The 24,724-nt window shown below is 41.8% G+C and overlaps 1 protein-coding gene across 2 annotated transcripts in view; it reads right to left on the bottom strand.

Moving 5' to 3' along the window:
- Positions 1 to 14,977: 14,977 nt before the first annotated feature.
- BCAP31 (B cell receptor associated protein 31) overlaps positions 14,978 to 24,724 on the bottom strand; it is a 67,542-nt gene continuing 57,795 nt past the window's right edge. For both annotated transcript variants that reach the window (XM_053695940.1, XM_053695939.1), the window contains one exon: positions 14,978 to 15,762. In XM_053695940.1, coding sequence (XP_053551915.1) covers positions 15,724 to 15,762 — 39 coding nt within the window. In that variant the 3' untranslated portion in view covers positions 14,978 to 15,723. The remainder of the gene's footprint in view (positions 15,763 to 24,724) is intronic.

Here is a 24,724-nt window from a genome sequence, read left to right on the forward strand (position 1 = left end):
GCCAGGCCATCCGAATGTGTCTGCACGTGACTCATTACTACAGCCAATAGCACAGTATGTAGATTTTTTACTCCAACCGGTTGTACAAGATACCAAAGCCTTTCTACTTGATTCTAGTGAATTGTTGAGACTACTAAGAGGGGTACAAATAGAGAAAGAGGACTTGCTGGTAGTATTAGACGTTAACAGTTTGTATACCATTATCCCCCACCAAATGGGTCTAGACACTATGAAGGAACAACTGGTTGCCTCAAACAAATATGTCGGTCCCCCAATTGAATACCTTTTAGATCTGGCAGAATTCTGCTTGTCTAAAAACTACTTTAAGTTTGAAAAATCATTTTTTCTCCAAATAGCAGGCATGGCGATGGGGTCTAATATGGCCCCATCATATGCCAATTTGTTTATGGCAGGTTTTGAAAACCTCCACCTATGGAGCGTTGATGTACCAAAAATAATTTTTTATAAGAGGTATATCGACAATATTTTTTTGGTTTGGAGAGGTGACACTGACAGTTTACATCGTTGGTTTCTGGGATTCAATAGTACAGATACGACGGTTAGGTTCCAGATGACGAGTAGTGACCATCATATTGAGTTCTTGGATCTATCGATTACCAAAGAAACCACAGGTTTTCAGACATCGCTGTATTCCAAACTCACTGACCGTAACTCCCTTCTAATGGCTCAGAGTTGTCATCCTCCCTCTCTAGTTAAGGGAATCATTAAATCCCAATATATCAGGGCTATTAGGAACAATTCTAATAGAGAGAAGGGGGAGTCAAAGGTACTGTAGATGCAACATAGATTTGCCCAAAGGGGGTATCCGGACACAATACTGGATAAAGTCAAAGTACAGACACAAGGTGTGACGCAGGACTTACTACTACAGAAGAATAAGAGACAACAGGACCCTGAAACGAAGATTATCTTTTCAACTACTTTTGCCCCCAACACCTCGAAGGTGGGACAGACATTGAGAAATCACTGGCATATTCTGCTCTCAGACCCGAAACTCAAATTTGTACAGAAAGCACATCCTCTGGTTGGCTATAGACGTAATACTAATCCAAGGGACCTTCAAGTCATCTCGGACCCAAAACAGAGTTATACTGATAAGGATCGAATCAGTAAAAAGAAGGGGTGTTATCGATGCCCGAATTGCACTACATGTAATGCCATTATAGCAACCAAGAAATTCAATCATCCACAAGGCAATAAGGTGTACATGATCAATCATCCACTAACGTGCACCACAATGTTTGTGGTATACTTGATTATCTGTCCGTGTGGACTTCATTATGTGGGTAAGACCCAAGGCACCATACGTGAAAAGATGGCCAACCATCGAACGGCCATCAGAGCTGCACTAAAGAAAGGTGAATCAGACCAACCAGTGGCACGCCACTGGTTGACAGCGAAACACTCTGTAGCTGCAATCAAATTGATCCTGATTGACCATATTCCCAAACAAATAAGAGGAGGCGACAGGAACAAAATGCTGTTAAGACAAGAAGCACAATGGATGTTCCGCTTGGGGACTTTATACCCAAAAGGACTGAACTCTCCACCTGATTATGGCGCTCTTATATAGAATGGTAATGAGCAGTGAGAGGGCTGCGGTCCTCTGTATGTACCAGGGGTGTTTGACACCAGTAGGTTGTGGAGGGGGACCACAGTGTGCATCCTCCCGCCGGTGTTTAGGGGTCTGCACATGTGTGGTTGTTGGAGTAGCCTGGGGATGGTGTGGATCAGTATAGGTTCATACCATCACCCTGCACCTCTGCCCGAGACCTGCATGTTGGTTTGGTCATCACACCTGGGACACATGGGGTAATCATAAGCATCCTTACTGCCACAACTAATATTTAGTATGCCATGTGTTAAGATGGAATTGAGATGAGGATAATGAAGCAAGTAAATGTGTGCAGAAACAATATGTACTACCATGCACTAATGTACAAAGCAGTAAAAGGCAACATGACGTGCATTATGATAGATATATGCTGATATAAGCCGTTTTTCTTTATTTGTTGTCTAGTTGGTATTAATTCCGTATAGGCTTTCTATTAATGTGATTTGCTGTGGTCACGAACACACAAGGAGTTTGTTGTTAAGAGGTGTGTATGCACATAGCACGTAAAGGGTGATGTTTGTTGGAACATGACAGCTGAGGTTAATATGACATATAATAAATATATTTGCTATACAGTGAGTGAGTTGTAAGTATACCCCGGAAGTGCTTGATTGACTTCCGGTTTGGCCACAAGACATTGGCGGCAAGTTGATGCTGTGAAATTATGTAATAATGACTGTTATTTATATGTTTGTGACACAGTGGTTAGGTATAAAACTGGCACGTTAAGATGTTTTGTTAACATAAATTTGCAAATAAATAAGTTAACACATACCGGAAGTGATTGGTGTGTGCACTTCCGGGTGATAGCAAAGGAACCGGAAATGATGCAATGTTGGCGCCTTTTTTCAACAGGAAGTGGGAGGTTACTGTGTATGGGTTTGCTTATTTAAGGTGGTGTGTTAGTGTACACTTTATGTTCTGAGGAAGAGGTTTACTCCCCGAAACGTCAATAATCTTGACCTTATTTTGAAGAAATCCTGTCTGGTTGCTGTTATTTGAGAAGGATATTTATTTACACGGAACCTACAGGTGGTTGACCCACGGATGGCGGATTCACATTGAGATTTGTTATATATACATATACATACTGTATGTGTGTGTTTATATATATATACACACACTTGTGTGGGTGAAGCCTGTGTGAGAGAATCTGTGTAACCTCAGACAATATAATTCAATATGAAATATAACAATGTTGGAGGAGAATGAAGGTGGAGTCTGAAACTGAATGCGACACAACTATACAGATAAAATAAATAAAATATATATATATAAAACATATTTTTTACTGCTGCAAAAAATTGCCTGCATATACATCAAGAGACAACTATTCTTTTTTAAATAATATTGGGAACTTAGTCACACAATATGGCCATACTTTGCTTAGCCAGTCACCACTTACAAGGTGCCCCAATTCGACTGGTCCTACTCTAAGTCCTTTTGCCACAGAGGGCTGAAACATTCCTGCTTTTACTCTTCATAATAGAATGAGACTCCCTGGCTTTTTATTCACAACTCTTTAACACTGTAATGAGCACACCTGAACTTGGGTGGGGTGCTTAAACCAATGGGAGATGGTCACCTTACAAAAAGTTTAAATCAACATCTGGGAGTGCTGCCAATATGACCCAGTAATTACACAAACAAAGAGGTATCAGCGCACATCCATTTTCAAAAGCACAACATATATGAAAATGGATGTGCGCTGATACCTCTTTGTTTGTGTAATTACTGGGTCATATTGGCAGCACTCCCAGATGTTGATTTAAACTTTTTGTAAGGTGACCATCTCCCATTGGTTTAAGCACCCCACCCAAGTTCAGGTGTGCTCATTACAGTGTTAAAGAGTTGTGAATAAAAAGCACTCCCAGATTTTTGTAAGGTGTGCTAAAAAAACAAATTTTGTATTTGTATTTAAAATTACCAGGGAGACTGACCATCTCCCATTGGTTTAAGCACCCCACCCAAGTTCAGGTGTGCTCATTACAGTGTTAAAGAGTTGTGAATAAAAAGCCAGGGAGTCTCATTCTATTATGAAGAGTAAAAGCAGGAATGTTTCAGCCCTCTGTGGCAAAAGGACTTAGAGTAGGACCAGTCGAATTGGGGCACCTTGTAAGTGGTGACTGGCTAAGCAAAGTATGGCCATATTGTGTGACTAAGTTCCCAATATTATTTAAAAAAGAATAGTTGTCTCTTGATGTATATGCAGGCAATTTTTTGCAGCAGTAAAAAATATGTTGTGCTTTTGAAAATGGATGTGCGCTGATACCTCTTTGTTTGTGTAATTACTGGGTCATATTGGCAGCACTCCCAGATGTTGATTTAAACTTTTTGTAAGGTGTGCTAAAAAAACAAATTTTGTATTTGTATATATATATATTATGCTGAACACGCTTTCAAGATGTAATTTTAACTGCGCATGCACGCATATCCGACAGAACAATTTACTTGTTGAGATTTGCTACGTCTCAGTGTGCATGCTGCTCATTATATAATCATATTCCAAACATTCCTTCTTAACATGTGGAGTGTGATTAAAGGGACACTGAACCCACATTTTTCTTTTGTGATTCTTATAGAGCATGAAATTTTAAGCAACTTTCTAATTTACTCCTATTATCAAATTTTCTTCATTCTCTTGGTATCTTTATTTGAAATGCAAGAATGTAAGTTTAGATGCGGCCCATTTTTGGTGAACAACCTGGGTTGTTCTTGCTGATTGGTGGATATATGAATCCACCAAAAAAAGTGCTGTCCAGAGTTTGAACCAAAAAAGAAACTTAGATGCCTTCTTTTTCAAATAAAGATAGCAAGTGAACGAAGAAAAATTGATAATAGGAGTAAATTAGAAAGTTGCTTAAAATTGCATGCTCTTTCTGAATCACGAAAGACAAATTTTGGGTTTAGTATCCCTTTAACCCCTTAACGACTGAGGACGTGCAGGGTACTTCCTCAGAAAAAAGGCAGTTAACGCCTGAGAACGTACCCTGCACGTCCTCAGTGTGGAAAGCAGCTGGAAGCGATCCTGCTCGCTTCCAGCTGCTTTCCGGTTATTGCAGTGATGCCTCGATATGGAGGCATCCTGCAATAACCTTTGTAAGCCATCCGGTGCAGAGAGAGCCACTCTGTGGCCCTCTCTGCACCGGGGATCGGTGGCTTACTGCGTTGGTGGGTGGGAGCCGGACCGGGAGGCGGCCATCGATGGCCCTGACGATGTGAAGGGGGGTGGGATCGTGGGCGGGGGTGGCTGGGGGCGCGCGCGTGCACGGGAGGGTGGGGGCGGGCGCGTGCATGGGGAGGGAGCGGGTGGGAACCGCTACACTACAGAAAGTGCTAAAATAAAAAATGTTTAAAAAAATCTAAAAAAGTCACACAAAAATTGATCAGCAAAGTGGTGGGGGTTTGTCTGTGTGTGGGGGGGGGGGAAGCTACACTACAGAAAAATAAAAACAATAAAAAAAAAGCACTTTTTATTGCAAACTGGGTACTGGCAGACAGCTGCCAGTACCCAAGATGGCCCCCAATAAGGCAGAGGGGAGGGTTAGAGAGCGGTTTTGGGGGGGGATCAGGGAGGTTGGGGGCTAAGGGGGGGATCCTACACAGTAGCATATGTAAATATGCTAACAATTTTTTTTATTATTTTTTTTTTAAAACCCTTTTATTTTAGTACTGGCAGACTTTCTGCCAGTACTTAAGATGGCGGGGACAATTGTGGGGTGGGGGAGGGAAGGGAGCTGTTTGGGAGGGATCAGGGGGTGGGATGTGTCAGATGGGAGGCTGATCTCTACACTAAAGCTAAAATTAACCCTGCAAGCTCCCTACAAACTCCCTAATTAACCCCTTCACTGCTAGCCATAATACACGTGTGAGGCGCAGCAGGATTTAGCGGCCTTCTAATTACCAGAAAGCAACTCCAAAGTCATATATGTCTGCTATTTCTGAACAAAGGGGATCCCAGACAAGCATTTACAACGATTTGTGCCATAATTGCACAAGCTGTTTGTAAATGATTTCAGTGAGAAACCTAAAATTGTGAAAAATGTTATGTTTTTTTTAATTTGATCGCATTTGGCGGTGAAATGGTGGCATGAAATATACCAAAATGTGCCTAGATCAATACTTGGGGTTGTCTACTACACTACAGCTAAAATTAACCCTACAAGCTCCCTAAAAGCTCCCTAATTAACCCCTTAACTGCTGGGCATAATACACGTGTGGTGCGCAGTGGCATTTAGCGGCCTTCTAATTACCAAAAAGCAACGCCAAAGCCATATAGGTTTGCTATTTCTGAACAAAGGGGATCCCAGAGAAGAATTTACAACCATTTATGCCATAATTGCACAAGTTGTTTGTAAATAATTTCAGTGAGAAATCGAAAGTTTGTGAAAAAATTTGTGAAAAAGTGAACGATTTTTTGCATTTGATCGCATTTGGCGGTGAAATGGTGGCATGAAATATACCAAAATGGGCCTAGATCAATACTTTGTGTTGTCTTCTAAAAAATAATATATACATGTCAAGGGATATTCAGGTATTCCTGACAGATATCAGGGTTCCAATGTAACTAGCGCTAATTTTGGAAAAAACATAATTTATGCTTACCTGATAAATTCCTTTCTTCTGTAGTGTGATCAGTCCACGGGTCATCATTACTTCTGGGATATTACTCCTCCCCAACAGGAAGTGCAAGAGGATTCACCCAGCAGAGCTGCATATAGCTCCTCCCCTCTACGTCACTCCCAGTCATTCGACCAAGGACCAACGAGAAAGGAAAAGCCAAGGGTGAAGTGGTGACTGGAGTATAAATTAAAAAATATTTACCTGCCTTAAAAACAGGGCGGGCCGTGGACTGATCACACTACAGAAGAAAGGAATTTATCAGGTAAGCATAAATTATGTTTTCTTCTGTTAAGTGTGATCAGTCCACGGGTCATCATTACTTCTGGGATACCAATACCAAAGCAAAAGTACACGGATGACGGGAGGGATAGGCAGGCTCTTTATACAGAAGGAACCACTGCCTGAAGAACCTTTCTCCCAAAAATAGCCTCCGATGAAGCAAAAGTGTCAAATTTGTAAAATTTGGAAAAAGTATGAAGCGAAGACCAAGTTGCAGCCTTGCAAATCTGTTCAACAGAGGCCTCATTCTTGAAGGCCCAAGTGGAAGCCACAGCTCTAGTAGAATGAGCTGTAATTCTTTCAGGAGGCTGCTGTCCAGCAGTCTCATAAGCTAAACGAATTATGCTACGAAGCCAAAAAGAAAGAGAGGTAGCGGAAGCTTTTTGACCTCTCCTCTGCCCAGAGTAAATGACAAACAGAGAAGACGTTTGTCGAAATTCCTTAGTTGCCTGTAAGTAAAATTTTAGAGCACGGACTACATCCAGGTTGTGCAGTAGACGTTCCTTCTTTGAAGAAGGATTTGGGCATAAAGAAGGAACAACAATCTCTTGATTGATATTCCTGTTAGTAACTACCTTAGGTAAGAACCCAGGTTTAGTACGCAGGACTACCTTATCCGAATGAAAAATCAAATAAGGAGAATCACAATGTAAGGCTGATAATTCAGAGACTCTTCGAGCCGAGGAAATAGCCATTAAAAATAGAACTTTCCAAGATAACAACTTTATATCAATGGAATGAAGGGGTTCAAACGGAACGCCCTGTAAAACATTAAGAACAAGGTTTAAACTCCATGGTGGAGCAACAGTTTTAAACACAGGCTTAATCCTGGTCAAAGCCTGACAAAAAGCCTGGACGTCAGGAACTTCTGACAGACGTTTGTGTAACAGAATGGACAGAGCTGAGATCTGTCCCTTTAACGAACTAGCAGATAAACCCTTTTCTAAACCTTCTTGTAGAAAAGACAATATCCTAGGAATCCTAACCTTACTCCAAGAGTAACCTTTGGATTCACACCAATATAGGTATTTACGCCATATCTTATGGTAAATCTTTCTGGTAACAGGTTTCCTAGCCTGTATTAAGGTATCAATAACTGACTCAGAAAACCCACGTCTTGATAAAATCAAGCGTTCAATTTCCAAGCAGTCAGCTTCAGAGAAGTTAGATTTTGATGTTTGAAGGGACCCTGTATCAGAAGGTCCTGTTTCAGAGGTAGAGACCAAGGTGGACAGGATGACATGTCCACCAGGTCTGCATACCAAGTCCTGCGTGGCCACGCAGGTGCTATTAGAATCACTGATGCTCTCTCTTGTTTGATTCTGGCAATCAATCGCGGAAGCAACGGGAAGGGTGGAAACACGTAAGCCATCCTGAAGTCCCAAGGTGCTGTCAGAGCATCTATCAGGACTGCTCCTGGATCCCTGGATCTGGACCCGTAACGAGGAAGCTTGGCGTTCTGTCGAGACGCCATGAGATCTATCTCTGGTTTGCCCCAACGTCGAAGTATTTGGGCAAAGACCTCCGGATGAAGTTCCCACTCCCCCGGATGAAAAGTCTGACGACTTAAGAAATCCGCCTCCCAGTTCTCCACTCCCGGGATGTGGATTGCTGACAGGTGGCAAGAGTGAGACTCTGCCCAGAGAATTATCTTTGATACTTCCATCATAGCTAGGGAGCTTCTTGTCCCTCCCTGATGGTTGATGTAAGCTACAGTCGTGATGTTGTCCGACTGAAACCTGATGAACCCCCGAGTTGTCAACTGGGGCCAAGCCAGGAGGGCATTGAGAACTGCTCTCAATTCCAGAATGTTTATTGGCAGGAGACTCTCCTCCTGACTCCATTGTCCCTGAGCCTTCAGAGAATTCCAGACAGCACCCCAACCTAGAAGGCTGGCGTCTGTTGTTACAATTGTCCAGTCTGGTCTGCTGAATGGCATCCCCCTGGACAGATGTGGCCGAGAAAGCCACCATAGAAGAGAATTTCTGGTCTCTTGATCCAGATTCAGAGAAGGGGATAAGTCTGAGTAATCCCCATTCCACTGACTTAGCATGCACAGTTGCAGTGGTCTGAGGTGTAAGCGTGCAAAGGGTACTATGTCCATTGCCGCTACCATTAAGCCGATTACCTCCATGCATTGAGCCACTGACGGGTGTTGAATGGAATGAAGGGTGCGGCAAGCACTTTGAAGTCTTGTTAGCCTGTCCTCTGTCAGGTAAATCTTCATTTCTACAGAATCTATAAGAGTCCCCAGGAAGGGAACTCTTGTGAGTGGAACGAGTGAACTTTTCTTTTCGTTCACCTTCCATCCATGTGACCTTAGAAATGCCAGCACTAACTCTGTATGAGACTTGGCAGTTTGAAAGCTTGAAGCTTGTATCAGAATGTCGTCTAGGTATGGAGCTACCGAGATTCCCCGCGGTCTTAGTACCGCCAGAAGAGCACCCAGAACCTTTGTGAAGATTCTTGGAGCTGTAGCCAATCCGAATGGAAGAGCCACAAACTGGTAATGCCTGTCTAGGAAGGCAAACCTTAGGTACCGATAATGATCTTTGTGAATCGGTATGTGAAGGTAAGCATCTTTTAAATCTACAGTGGTCATGTACTGACCCTCTTGGATCATAGGTAAAATTGTCCGAATAGTCTCCATCTTGAACGATGGAACTCTTAGGAATTTGTTTAGGATCTTTAAGTCCAGGATTGGTCTGAAAGTTCCCTCTTTTTTGGGAACCACAAACAGATTTGAGTAAAACCCCTGTCCCTGTTCCGATCGTGGAACTGGATGGATTACTCCCATTAACAAGAGCTCTTGTACGCAGCGTAGAAACGCCTCTTTCTTTGTCTGGATTGTTGACAATCTTGACAGATGAAATCTCTCTCTTGGAGGAGAGTATTTGAAGTCCAGAAGGTATCCCTGAGATATTATCTCTAGCGCCCAGGGATCCTGAACATCTCTTGCCCAAGCCTGGGCGAAGAGAGAAAGTCTGACCCCCACTAGATCCGATCCCGGATCGGGGGCCCTCAATTCATGCTGTTTTAGGGGCAGCAGCAGGTTTCCTAGTCTGCTTGCCCTTGTTCCAGGACTGGTTAGGTTTCCAGCCTTGTCTGTAGCGAGCAACAGCTCCTTCCTGTTTTGGTGCAGAGGAAGTTGATGCTGCTCCAGCTTTGAAATTACGAAAGGAACGAAAATTAGACTGTCTAGTCTTGGCTTTGGCTTTGTCCTGAGGCAGGGCATGGCCTTTACCTCCTGTAATGTCAGCGATAATCTCTTTCAACCCGGGCCCGAATAAGGTCTGCCCTTTGAAAGGTATATTAAGCAATTTAGACTTAGAAGTAACATCAGCTGACCAGGATTTTAGCCACAGCGCCCTGCGTGCCTGAATGGCGAATCCTGAATTCTTCGCCGTAAGTTTAGTAAGATGTACTACGGCCTCCGAAATGAATGAATTAGCTAGTTTAAGGACTCTAAGCCTGTCCGTAATGTCGTCCAGAGTAGCTGAACCAATGTTCTCTTCCAGAGACTCAATCCAGAATGCCGCTGCAGCCGTGATCGGCGCAATGCATGCAAGGGGTTGCAATATAAAACCTTGTTGAACAAACATTTTCTTAAGGTAACCCTCTAACTTTTTATCCATTGGATCTGAAAAAGCACAGCTATCCTCCACCGGGATAGTGGTACGCTTAGCTAAGGTAGAAACTGCTCCCTCCACCTTAGGGACCGTTTGCCATAAGTCCCTTGTGGTGGCGTCTATTGGAAACATTTTTCTAAATATCGGAGGGGGTGAAAATGGCACACCGGGTCTATCCCACTCCTTAGAAACAATTTCAGTAAGTCTCTTAGGTATAGGAAAAACCTCAGTACTCGTCGGTACCGCAAAATATTTATCCAACCTACACATTTTCTCTGGTATTGCAACTGTGTTACAATCATTCAGAGCCGCTAACACCTCCCCTAGTAATACACGGAGGTTTTCCAGTTTAAATTTAAAATTTGAAATATCTGAATCCAGTCTGTTTGGATCAGAACCGTCACCCACAGAATGAAGTTCTCCGTCCTCATGTTCTGCCACCTGTGACGCAGTGTCTGACATGGCCCTAATATTATCAGCGCACTCTGTTCTCACCCCAGAGTGATCACGCTTACCTCTTAGTTCTGGTAATTTAGCCAAAACCTCAGTCATAACAGTAGCCATATCCTGTAATGTGATTTGTAATGGCCGCCCAGATGTACTCGGCGCTACAATATCACGCACCTCCCTCTGAGCGGGAGATGTAGGTACTGACACGTGAGGCGAGTTAGTCGGCATAACTCTCCCCTCGTTGTTTGGTGAAATTTGTTCAATTTGTACAGATTGACTTTTATTTAAAGTAGCATCAATACAGTTAGTACATAAATTTCTATTGGGCTCCACTTTGGCATTGCAACAAATGACACAGGTATCATCCTCTGAATCAGACATGTCTAACACACTAGCAAATAAACTTGCAACTTGGAAATACAATTCAATTAGAATAATATTAAAACGTACTGTGCCTTTAAGAAGCACAGAAGATCTATGACAGTTGAAAATTAATAAATTGAAACAGTTATAGCCTCAATCCTTGTAAACAACACAACTTTAGCAAAGGTTTAATCCCATTAGCAAAGATAACAAATTCTGAAAGCAGGAAACAAATTACAGAATAAACGTTTTTTATCTCAGTCAAACTATAATTCTCACAGCTCTGCTGAGAGAAATTACCTCCCTCAAAATAAGTTTTGAAGACCCCTGAGCTCTGTAGAGATGAACCGGATCATGCAGGGAATACAATGAGTTGCTGACTGAAATATTTGATGCGTAGTAAAAGCGCCAAAAAAACGGCCCCTCCCCCTCACACACAGCAGTGAGGGAGAACAGAAACTGTCAGAAAAACAGATTAAGCAACTGCCAAGTGGAAAAATAGTGCCCAAACATTTATTCACTCAGTACCTCAGTAAATGAAAACGATTTTACATTCCAGCAAAAACGTTAAACATAATCTCTAGTTATTAAACAGCTTTATGTATTTCTTACAGTGTAATTCTAGTGAAGTACCATTCCCCAGAATACTGAAGTGTAAAGTATACATACATGACATTATATCGGTATGGCAGGATTTTCTCATCAATTCCATTGTCAGAAAATAAAAACTGCTACATACCTCTATGCAGATTCATCTGCCCGCTGTCCCCTGATCTGAAGTTTACCTCTCCTCAGATGGCCGAGAAACAGCAATATGATCTTAACTACTCCGGCTAAAATCATAACAAAAACTCTGGTAGATTCTTCTTCAAACTCTGCCAGAGAGATAATAACACACTCCGGTGCTATTTTAAAATAACAAACTTTTGATTGAAGATATAAAACTAAGTATAATCACCATAGTTCTCTCACACATCCTATCTAGTCGTTGGGTGCAAGAGAATGACTGGGAGTGACGTAGAGGGGAGGAGCTATATGCAGCTCTGCTGGGTGAATCCTCTTGCACTTCCTGTTGGGGAGGAGTAATATCCCAGAAGTAATGATGACCCGTGGACTGATCACACTTAACAGAAGAAAAGTGGTTTGGAAATAGCAAAGTGCTACTTGTATTTATTGCCCTATAACTTGCAAAAAAAGTAAAGAACGTGTAAACATTGGGTATTTCTAAACTCAGGACAAAATTTAGAAACTATTTAGCATGGGTGTTTTTTGGTGGTTTTAGATGTGTAACAGATTTTGGGGGTCAAAGTTAGAAAAAGTGTGTTTTTTTCCATTTTTCCTCATATTTTATCTTTTTTTTTATAGTAAATTATAAGATATGATGAAAATAATGGTATCTTTAGAAAGTCCATTTAATGGCGAGAAAAATGGTATATAATATGTATGGGTACAGTAAATGAGTAAGAGGAAAATTACAGCTAAACACAAACACCACAAAAATGTAAAAATAGCCTTGGTCCCAAACGGACAGAAAATGGAAAAGTGCTGTGGTCATTAAGGGGTTAAGTATGCTATATGCAAGCAACAATCTACCATTTCTAGTTATTTGCAATCAAAATTTGGGTTCAGTGTCCCATTAAAGTCAGCAGATCTTTACAAAGATAAGAGTTTGTTGCTTTGTATGTAGCGCGCTATTGCTGATAATGGTGCCTTCTTTCCTCACATTTAGCCACAAATTATTTGTATTCTGGTCAATAAAAGCTTTGCAAATGTACTTTGAGGTTTGTGAGATTTCCCCTTTATTACTCTGCCACAAAGGGTGTGGTTTACTACATAAGAGCAGTTGCTTTTGCCAGGTTCAAAGTTGAAATACAAGTAGTCCCACACAGGGCAATGTTGTCTCCTACCCTACCAGCGATAATACATCAAGATATAGCAGGTCTATCAGTAACCTTACTTATGCGCCATCTCTACAGGTCAGATATCTCAGACTTCACTGCACCACCAGTCATGTGATACAGGCAGGATTACAATGATCACTAATATTATTGCTATAATTCAGATAGTGCTTTAGTTTATGTTTTCCTTCCCATAAATCATTTTTATTGAAAAGCAAAGTCTAATTTTCACCTCCACTCGACCCCTTCTGATTAAAACAGCCAATAAATAGAAGTACTTTGCCTGGTCACTAGTCCAGTGTAGCTATTGGGATCTCTCAGAGGTCCCATACATGGGTCCTGCCTATAATGACTATCACTGATCTATGAAAAGGAGGTCATTACTTAGACAAGGACCTAGAAAAGGGAAAGTGATGTGTGTGAGGAACATGGTAATATTGTACAGTGGGTAACAGGCAAGAGTGCATTCTAATCTACCGCAGAGTCAGAGCTTCCATTGGTGCAGCAGATACAGTGGCATCAGGACGCAAGTACTGGAGGTCCATAGCAGCCAGTCAATACATAGGTGTGTACAGAATGTGTACAATCCTAATGCAGGGAGCCTTTTATTAGTGCAGGTTTCCAGTCTATCCTCGGTATCATTATACAGAGAAGCATGTAACCGAGTTACCTTTGGCAGGCCCATATATTTTCTTCCACCAGAGCCCTTTGTTGAGTGGGTCTTCTACTGCACAGAGTATGCTTATTGTGGGTAAATTCTCTAGTGTGGCTTTAGGTACTAATGACCTGACCAGGACTAGAACCTGCAACAATCTCCCCACTTAATACTTCACAGGTTGGGATGATGTGAGATAACACATGGAGTATGCAACAAGTACAATAATCTGGGCATGGCTTGGGCTGTTTATGCTGGCTCTACCGTAGACTGTAAAACAGGGAGCTTACTGCTGGCCCTAAGATGGGTTAGAATGATAACTTGTGACTTCAGCTCTGGAAATAAAGGGGAATATTAGAGAGAACTGTGTTTAGGGCACAAATTAAGTTTGAACAAGTATTATTTACATATACAACCATGTGATCTGATCTTCAGGAACACTGGAGAAACCTGTAATAATCTGTATGAATGGGAACATGAAGATAGGCATCCTCAAGATCTTTTATGCTCATGAACAGACAAGATACTAAGATGCTGATGGAAAAGTTTAGTGACTCCACCTTCAAATGGTGGAAAGTTCTCAAATCTGTGTAAACTAAGTGTAGCACTGACCAAAACATAACCTCTTTAGAAATGTGAAAAATGTAACTGAATGGCAACAAGATAAACTACTCTTAGATCTACAAGATCCTGAAACTCATCTCAACACGTCCTCCCTTTCACTAGGTTCCCAGGAACCTTAAAAAGGACTTTGGCAGATGACGACTGATAAAATCTATTCTGTATCATTAGTGTTACAAACACCTGGTACAGACGGAAGATCCAAGATATCATTTATGGGGATACAGATCAAAGATTAACTTTATACGGGCCTGTGCACCAGTATTCAAGCACTGCACCTTCTCAGTCAGCAGTGGCTTGTATGACACAAATTGAGCCTTCATAGGCAAAATACACACCACTGCCAGCGCTCTGCACTTGACTACTGGTGAATGGGCCCTTTATAGCATATGTGTGTAGTATGGAAGAATATTGCAAACACGCTTCTATTTAAAGTTTAAATGCTCCCATGCACAATTAAATTTGGACCTTTCTATCCCTCTAGAGGAACAGTCCACTTAAAGGGATTATCTATCTTTTTGAACAACAACAATTTTATTACCCATTCCCGAGTTTTGCATAACCAACACTGTTATATTATAAGTCTGAAGGTGAGGTTCTATTGGGCAGGTTTGTGCAATGTCTGCACAACTTAAACCTGTTCGATACCTGGATGGCTACAGATTTAGAGATTTGCACGTGGGCGCATCCATGATGTGTGGTTTACCAGTCATAGAATTTGTACTGTCTTACATTGGTTTGTCTAAAACTGAAGCAAGTTAATGAGATGCTACAAATACTGGGCACCTGAAATTATTCAAACATACAAAACAGTCAATAAATGTTCAGATTCCCAAAATAAAAGCTTTATTGGTGACACAGCAAAACAGACGTCGTGGACTTAATTACACAAATTATAAATCCATCTGATATCGTAAACTTTTGTAATCCTTGGAACCATTGAAGTCATTTCAACATTGGTGCATGTGAAAAACGTACTTGTTAGCATCCCAGGAAACTAAACAGATGCAGCACCTTGTGAGCCAACATAATAAACAGACATTTGTTATAGGGAATAGAGCTAAGCGGGACAATTACAACCCTTTATTTATTACACACCCAATTTTCTGGAGAGAAACTAGACTTGTCTAATAAGACCAGTATGGCAGACATTACAGACAGGCAAAGTAAAAATACCCCAAAGTTGGTTAAACCAGAGCAGTAAAGTGGTCTCTGTTGTGTCTGATACAGAGGCGACGGTTTCTGGTCATATATTAATTTATGTCAACCACAAATCTTTCAATAATACAAAGTCAGAGACATCAAAGGAACTCTGTCAAGATTTGGAAATTTTAACTTTAACATGATCCTTTCAGAAGGTAAACTACACAACTGGGGTAAAAGAGAAATGAGAGTAAGGTGCAGAGCGGACGGTCGCAGAGCTGCTGCCATCACCAGAAAGAGACCAGCGCCAAGTGTGCATCAATATGAAGCGCTGCCTAGTAACCCGCTCAGCCACCTTGCACTGGAAATTGTATGACGGCATTGATGGAGGACGCTTGGAAGCTGCCAAAGTGACAGGCCATTTCCTCACTCTTCTTTCTTGTCCTTTGTTCCATCATTTACAGCCTATAAAGAACACAAATTGAGAGGTGATGTGATAGATGAAAACAGAGCACACACACAAAACCATCCTGATATACATGCGTTACAAAACACACACACACCATGCTCTCTTACAGTGCACACACACCATCTTCAATATGCATGCACCACAGCGCACACACACTATACAGTCTTCTATATGCATGCACCACAGCACGCACACACACCATACCTTCATCTAAATGCATGCACCACAGCGCACACACCATACCGTCATCTAAATGCATGCACCACAGTGCACACATACCATACCGTCTTCTACATGCATGCACCACAGTGCACACATACCATACCGTCTTCTACATGCATGCACCACAGTGCACACATAACATACCGTCTTCTACATACATGCACCACAGCGCACACATACCATACCGTCTTCTACATACATGCACCACAGTGCACACATAACATACCGTCTTCTACATACATGCACCACAGCGCACACCATACCGTCATCTAAATGCATGCACCACAGCGCACACCATACCGTCTTCTACATGCATGCACCACAGTGCACACATACCATACTGTCTTCTACATGCATGCACCACAGTGCACACATACCATACCGTCTTCTACATACATGCACCACAGTGCACACATACCATACCGTCTTCTACATACATGCACTACACCACACACACACCATAGCGTCTTCTATATGCATGCATCACAGTGTGCACACACCATACTGTCTTCTATATGCATGCATCACAGCGCACACACCAAACCGTCTTCTATATGCATGCACCACAGTGCGCACACACCATACTGTCTCCTATATGCATGCATCACATAGTACACACCATACTGTCTTCTATATGCAAGCATAACAGCGCACTAACACACAATACTGTTCTCTGTGTGCATGCACAACAGTGCACACACAATACCATCCTCTATATACAAGCACTGTAGCCAAAAACACAAAATACCATTCTTTCTATACAGTCACTGAAAATCAGTCTTTGAAAATCTGTTGTCTGCTGTCTTAAGGATAAAAGGGTAAACAACCCTTGCTCAGAGGTCTGAATTTAATTTCTCAACCAAGATTTTGCCGACACCGGTACTGTGAAAATGTAGTGACAAGGAATCTATTTATCTCTTTTGTCCAAAGATGCAATACACAAGTGCAGCAAAACTGGATTATACTAAAATGAACAGAATATTTTTTTTAAAAATCATAAATAAAAACAAACAAAAACCCCAAAGCTTTTTAAACAAGGTATTGAAAAGAAAATATCTTGAGGCATCTTAGCTTAGACAACTAAATTCGTGATGAAAGCAACAGGAATTTGACTTCTTAACCAGGAAATACTTGAAATGTATGCACAAAACAAAGATGGAAAGTGGTTCCAATTTAAACTACTGTAGTAAACTTGCCGTCTCACATTACCTGCTGGCTATTTGTATAAATGTCATGATGTAACAGACCGGACTTCTTGGTGTTTCACTGCATGACGAGAATCAGGTTGCGGCTTTTCCCAGTACTGGATCTGGTGTTGGTTACCTGGAGCTATAAATGGCTTCACTATACTATGTTTTAGAGAGCTAATAACAGCATGCTCAGTACTATCCACATGGGGATAAAAATACGAGTGATGAAAACATAAGTGACATGGAACCAGATGTATGATCAGACAGAGGCCCAGATTAGAAACACAAGCCTACAAACTCAAAGGGGGGACCAAGGATATTTGTGTTTATTTTAATACAACTATTCAGAGACAATTTTTTGTAAAAGCCCTTGAAAAAGTGTCCTATGAAAGGACATTTTAGCTTTTTGGGATATTTCACTCTCAGGGAAGAAAAAAAAAAAAGTTTCAGAAAAGGAGAGGGAGGAATAGGGAGCTACACACAAGAAAAGGCTGAGAATGGAGGAGGCACCACTACACTACAGGAAAAAAATATATAAATAAAAAAATATTAAATTTAAATTAGAATGAAGAGACAAGCAGACAGCGATACAATGTTTACTAAACTTTATAGAAAAACAATTACAAACACTCTCCTCCATGCAAGCGATTGTCAGCCAAACCACATGAATCATGTAATTGCAAAAGGTCAGTTTTTAGGGTTATGCAGAAGGAGCAGTCTCACAGGAACAGTTATAAGGAGAATCGGGTATCCAAGTGCGGAGTACGGACCATTAATAATGCGAAGAAGTAAAAGCGACAACAAGGGATTCCCATATTGGAGGTTAAAAACAAAGAAGTGTAGGGAAGACATAAATCAATATATATACACATCCTAGAAAGCACTTGCTTATTGGTGGCTACATTAGCCACCAATAAGCAAGCATAAGCCAGGTTCTGAACCAAAAATGAGTCGGCTCCTAAGCTTTACATTCCTGCTTTTTAAAATAACGATAGCAAGAGAACAAAGAAAAGTTGATAATAGGAGTAAATTAGAAAGTTGCTTAAAATTGCATGCTCTATCTGAATCATGAAAGAAAGAAAAAACATAATTTATGCTTACCTGATAAATTTATTTCTCTTGTAGTGTATCCAGTCCACGGATCATCCATTACTTATGGGATATTAACTCCTCCCCAACAGGAAGTGCAAGAGGATTCACCCAGCAGAGCTGCTATATAGCTCCTCCCCTAACTGCCATTACCAGTCATTCGACCGAAAACATGCAGAGAAAGGAAAACCATAGGGTACAGTGGTGACTGTAGTTTAATGGAAAAATTACCTGCCTTAAAGTGACAGGGCGGGCCGTGGACTGGATACACTACAAGAGAAATAAATTTATCAGGTAAGCATAAATTATGTTTTCTCTTGTTAAGTGTATCCAGTCCACGGATCATCCATTACTTATGGGATACCAATACCAAAGCTAAAGTACACGGATGACGGGAGGGACAGGCAGGCTCTTTATACGGAAGGAACCACTGCCTGAAGAACCTTTCTCCCAAAAACAGCCTCCGAAGAAGCAAAAGTGTCAAATTTGTAAAATTTGGAAAAAGTATGAAGAGAAGACCAAGTTGCAGCCTTGCAAATCTGTTCAACAGAAGCCTCATTCTTAAAGGCCCAAGTGGAAGCCACAGCTCTAGTAGAATGTGCTGTAATTCTTTCAGGAGGCTGCTGTCCAGCAGTCTCATAGGCTAACCGTATTATGCTACGAAGACAAAAGGAGAGAGAGGTAGCCGAAGCTTTTTGACCTCTCCTCTGACCAGAATAAACGACAAACAGGGAAGACGTTTGTCGAAAATCCTTAGTTGCCTGTAGATAAAATTTCAGGGCACGGACTACATCTAGATTGTGTAGCAGACGTTCCTTTTTCGAAGAAGGATTAGGACACAAAGATGGAACCACAATCTCTTGATTGATATTCCTGTTAGTGACCACCTTAGGTAGGAACCCAGGTTTAGTACGCAGAACTACCTTGTCTGAATGAAAAATCAGATAAGGAGAATCACAATGTAAGGCAGATAACTCAGAGACTCTTCGAGCCGAGGAAATCGCCATTAAAAACAGAACTTTCCAAGATAACAACTTGATATCAATGGAATGAAGGGGTTCAAACGGAACCCCCTGTAAAACATTAAGAACTAAGTTCAAACTCCATGGTGGAGCAACAGTTTTAAACACAGGCTTGATCCTAGCTAAAGCCTGACAAAAAGCTTGAACGTCCGGAACTTCTGACAGACGTTTGTGTAAAAGAATGGACAGAGCTGAAATCTGTCCCTTTAAGGAACTAGCGGATAAACCCTTTTCTAAACCTTCTTGTAGAAAAGACAATATCCTCGGAATCCTAACCTTACTCCATGAGTAACTCTTGGATTCGCACCAATATAAGTATTTGCGCCATATCTTATGGTAAATCTTTCTGGTAACAGGCTTCCTAGCCTGTATTAAGGTATCAATAACTGACTCAGAAAAACCACGTTTTGATAAAATCAAGCGTTCAATTTCCAAGCAGTCAGCTTCAGAGAAATTAGATTTTGATGTTTGAAGGGACCCTGGATCAGAAGGTCCTGTTTCAGAGGTAGCGACCAAGGTGGACAGGATGACATGTCCACTAGATCTGCATACCAAGTCCTGCGTGGCCATGCAGGCGCTATTAGAATCACTGATGCTCTCTCCTGTTTGATTCTGGCAATCAATCGAGGAAGCATCGGGAAGGGTGGAAACACATAAGCCATCCCGAAGGTCCAAGGTGCTGTCAAAGCATCTATCAGAACCGCTCCCGGATCCCTGGATCTGGACCCGTAACGAGGAAGCTTGGCGTTCTGTCGAGACGCCATGAGATCTATCTCTGGTTTGCCCCAACGTCGAAGTATTTGGGCAAAGACCTCCGGATGAAGTTCCCACTCCCCCGGATGAAAAGTCTGACGACTTAAGAAATCCGCCTCCCAGTTCTCCACTCCCGGGATGTGGATTGCTGACAGGTGGCAAGAGTGAGACTCTGCCCAGCGAATTATCTTTGATACTTCCATCATTGCTAGGGAGCTTCTTGTCCCTCCCTGATGGTTGATGTAAGCTACAGTCGTGATGTTGTCCGACTGAAACCTGATGAACCCCCGAGTTGTTAACTGGGGCCAAGCCAGAAGGGCATTGAGAACTGCTCTCAATTCCAGAATGTTTATTGGTAGGAGACTCTCCTCCTGATTCCATTGTCCCTGAGCCTTCAGAGAATTCCAGACAGCGCCCCAACCTAGTAGGCTGGCGTCTGTTGTTACAATTGTCCAGTCCGGCCTGCTGAATGGCATCCCCCTGGACAGATGTGGCCGAGAAAGCCACCATAGAAGAGAATTTCTGGTCTCTTGATCCAGATTCAGAGTAGGGGACAAGTCTGAGTAATCCCCATTCCACTGACTTAGCATGCACAATTGCAGCGGTCTGAGATGTAGACGTGCAAAGGGTACTATGTCCATTGCTGCTACCATTAAGCCGATCACCTCCATGCATTGAGCTACTGACGGGTGTTGAATGGAATGAAGGACACGGCATGCATTTTGAAGCTTTGTTAACCTGTCTTCTGTCAGGTAAATCTTCATTTCTACAGAATCTATAAGAGTCCCCAAGAAGGGAACTCTTGTGAGTGGAAAGAGAGAACTCTTCTTTTCGTTCACCTTCCATCCATGCGACCTTAGAAATGCCAGTACTAACTCTGTATGAGACTTGGCAGTTTGAAAGCTTGAAGCTTGTATCAGAATGTCGTCTAGGTACGGAGCTACCGCAATTCCTCGCGGTCTTAGTACCGCCAGAAGAGCACCCAGAACCTTTGTGAAGATTCTCGGAGCCGTAGCCAATCCGAATGGAAGAGCTACAAACTGGTAATGCCTGTCTAGAAAGGCAAACCTTAGATACCGGTAATGATCTTTGTGAATCGGTATGTGAAGGTAAGCATCCTTTAAATCCACTGTGGTCATGTACTGACCCTTTTGGATCATGGGTAAAATTGTCCGAATAGTTTCCATTTTGAACGATGGAACTCTTAGGAATTTGTTTAGGATCTTTAAATCCAAGATTGGCCTGAAAGTTCCCTCTTTTTTAGGAACCACAAACAGATTTGAGTAAAACCCTTGTCCTTGTTCCGACCGCGGAACCGGATGGATCACTCCCATTAATAAAAGATCTTGTACGCAGTGTAGAAACGCCTCTTTCTTTATTTGGTTTGTTGACAACCTTGACAGATGAAATCTCCCTCTTGGGGGAGAGAATTTGAAGTCTAGAAGGTATCCCTGAGATATGATCTCTAACGCCCAGGGATCCTGGACATCTCTTGCCCAAGCCTGGGCGAAGAGAGAAAGTCTGCCCCCCACTAGATCCGTTCCCGGATCGGGGGCCCTCGATTCATGCTGTCTTAGGGGCAGCAGCAGGTTTCCTGGCCTGCTTGCCCTTGTTCCAGGACTGGTTAGGTCTCCAGCCTTGTCTGTAGCGAGCAACAGCTCCTTCCTGTTTTGGTGCAGAGGAAGTTGATGCTGCTCCTGCTTTGAAATTACGAAAGGAACGAAAATTAGACTGTCTAGCCTTAGGTTTGGCTCTGTCTTGAGGCAGGGCATGGCCTTTACCTCCTGTAATGTCAGCGATAATTTCTTTCAACCCGGGCCCGAATAAGGTCTGCCCTTTGAAAGGTATATTAAGCAATTTAGATTTAGAAGTAACGTCAGCTGACCAGGATTTTAGCCACAGTGCTCTGCGTGCCTGAATGGCGAATCCGGAATTCTTAGCCGTAAGTTTAGTTAAATGTACTACGGCATCTGAAATAAATGAGTTAGCTAACTTAAGGGCTTTAAGCTTGTGTGTAATCTCATCTAATGGAGCTGATTCAAGTGTCTCTTCCAGAGACTCAAACCAAAATGCTGCTGCAGCCGTGACAGGCGCAATGCATGCAAGAGGTTGCAATATAAAACCTTGTTGAACAAACATTTTCTTAAGGTAACCCTCTAACTTTTTATCCATTGGATCTGAAAAGGCACAGCTATCCTCCACCGGGAGAGTGGTACGCTTAGCTAAAGTAGAAACTGCTCCCTCCACCTTAGGGACCGTTTGCCATAAGTCCCGTGTGGTGGCGTCTATTGGAAACATCTTTCTAAATATCGGAGGGGGTGAGAACGGCACACCGGGTCTATCCCACTCCTTAGTAACAATTTCAGTAAGTCTCTTAGGTGTAGGAAAAACGTCAGTACTCGCCGGTACCGCAAAATATTTATCCAACCTACACATTTTCTCTGGTATTGCAACTGTGTTACAATCATTCAGAGCCGCTAACACCTCCCCTAGTAATACACGGAGGTTTTCCAGCTTAAATTTAAAATTTGAAATATCTGAATCCAGTTTGTTTGGATCAGAACCGTCACCCGCAGAATGAAGCTCTCCGTCCTCATGTTCTGCAAATTGTGACGCAGTGTCTGACATGGCCCTAATATTATCAGCGCACTCTGTTCTCACCCCAGAGTGATCACGCTTACCTCTTAGTTCTGGTAATTTAGCCAAAACTTCAGTCATAACAGTAGCCATATCCTGTAATGTGATTTGTAATGGCCGCCCAGATGTACTCGGCGCTACAATATCACGCACCTCCCGAGCGGGAGATGCAGGTACTGACACGTGAGGCGAGTTAGTCGGCATAACTCTCCCCTCGTTGTTTGGTGAAATATGTTCAATTTGTACAGATTGACTTTTATTTAAAGTAGCATCAATACAGTTAGTACATAAATTTCTATTGGGCTCCACTTTGGCTTTAGCACATATAGCACAGATATCTTCCTCTGAATCAGACATGTTTAACACACTAGCAAATAAACTAGCAACTTGGAAATACTTTTCAAGTAATTTACTATAATATGAAAACGTACTGTGCCTATAAGAAGCACAGAAAAAGTTATGACAGTTGAAAATTAATAAACTGAAAAGTTATAGCATCAAATCTTTGTAAAAAACACAATTTTAGCAAAGGATTGCTCCCATTAGCAAAGGATAACTAACCCTGATAGCAGAAAAAAAAAAAATACAGAAATAAACGTTTTTTTATCACAGTCAACTACAATCTCACAGCTCTGCTGTGAGTGATTACCTCCCTCAAAACAAGTTTTGAAGACCCCTGAGTTCTGTAGAGATGAACCGGATCATGCAGGGAAGACAATAAACTTCTGACTGAATTTTTTGATGCGTAGCAAAAGCACCAAAAAAGGCCCCTCCCCCTCACACATAACAGTGAGAGAGATCAGTAAACTGTCATAAATTAAATAAAACGACTGCCAAGTGGAAAAAAATAGTGCCCAAAACATTTTTTCACCCAGTACCTCAGAAAATTAAACGATTTTACATGCCAGCAAAAAACGTATAACATTAAATAAATTAAATGTTATTAAAAAGCCTGTTGCTAGTCCCTGCAAATTAGGCTAAAGTCTTGTGCATACAGTATAATTCCAGTGAAGTGCCATTCCCCAGAATACTGAAGTGTAAAATATACATACATGACAGCCTGATACCAGTTGCTGCTACTGCATTTAAGGCTGAGTTTACATTATATCGGTATGGCAGAATTTTCTCATCAATTCCATTGTCAGAAAATAATAAGCTGCTACATACCTCTTTGCAGATTAATCTGCCCGCTGTCCCCTGATCTGAAGTTTACCTCTCCTCAGATGGCCGAGAAACAGCAATATGATCTTAACTACTCCGGCTAAAATCATAGAAAAACTCAGGTAGATTCTTCTTCAAATTCTACCAGAGAAGGAATAACACACTCCGGTGCTATTATAAAATAACAAACTTTTGATTGAAGGTATGAAACTAAGTATAATCACCACAGTCCTCTCACACATCCTATCTATTCGTTGGGTGCAAGAGAATGACTGGTAATGGCAGTTAGGGGAGGAGCTATATAGCAGCTCTGCTGGGTGAATCCTCTTGCACTTCCTGTTGGGGAGGAGTTAATATCCCATAAGTAATGGATGATCCGTGGACTGGATACACTTAACAAGAGAAAATGGGTTTAGTGTCCCATCAACACATATTTAAGTAGGTAAAATGTATCAGCCATTATATATAGGGAATACGTTTAGGATAGAGAGTCTATGACTAATAGCTCTGAGATATCTCTTCTATGTTTTCCTTTTGTGAAGTTGTGCTGTGTATATCACGTGGCAAAACTTGCTAACTGTGCAGTGTCACAAGGGGTTAAGCTCTCCCTTTTCATCACTATTTGAGATAGATAATCCACGTTTTTGGGGTCACAGCCTCTTCAGGCGACTAACATTAAATAAACAGTCTTTTTTTATAATAAATTAACATAGTAGAGGAGGTTGAAGAAAAGACAGAAGTCAATTGAGTTCAATCTATAAATTAATACTTTCTAATCCAGTGAGTGCAGATCTCTCTACTATTGGATTAGGTTTAACTGTTTCTGTACCATGGGAGATGGACCACAATGAGATGTGAGTGTGGATCCAGCAACTTTTACACAT

This window comes from Bombina bombina, chromosome 12, assembly GCF_027579735.1.
Source record: "Bombina bombina isolate aBomBom1 chromosome 12, aBomBom1.pri, whole genome shotgun sequence".
Classification (NCBI taxonomy): Eukaryota; Metazoa; Chordata; class Amphibia; order Anura; family Bombinatoridae; genus Bombina; species Bombina bombina.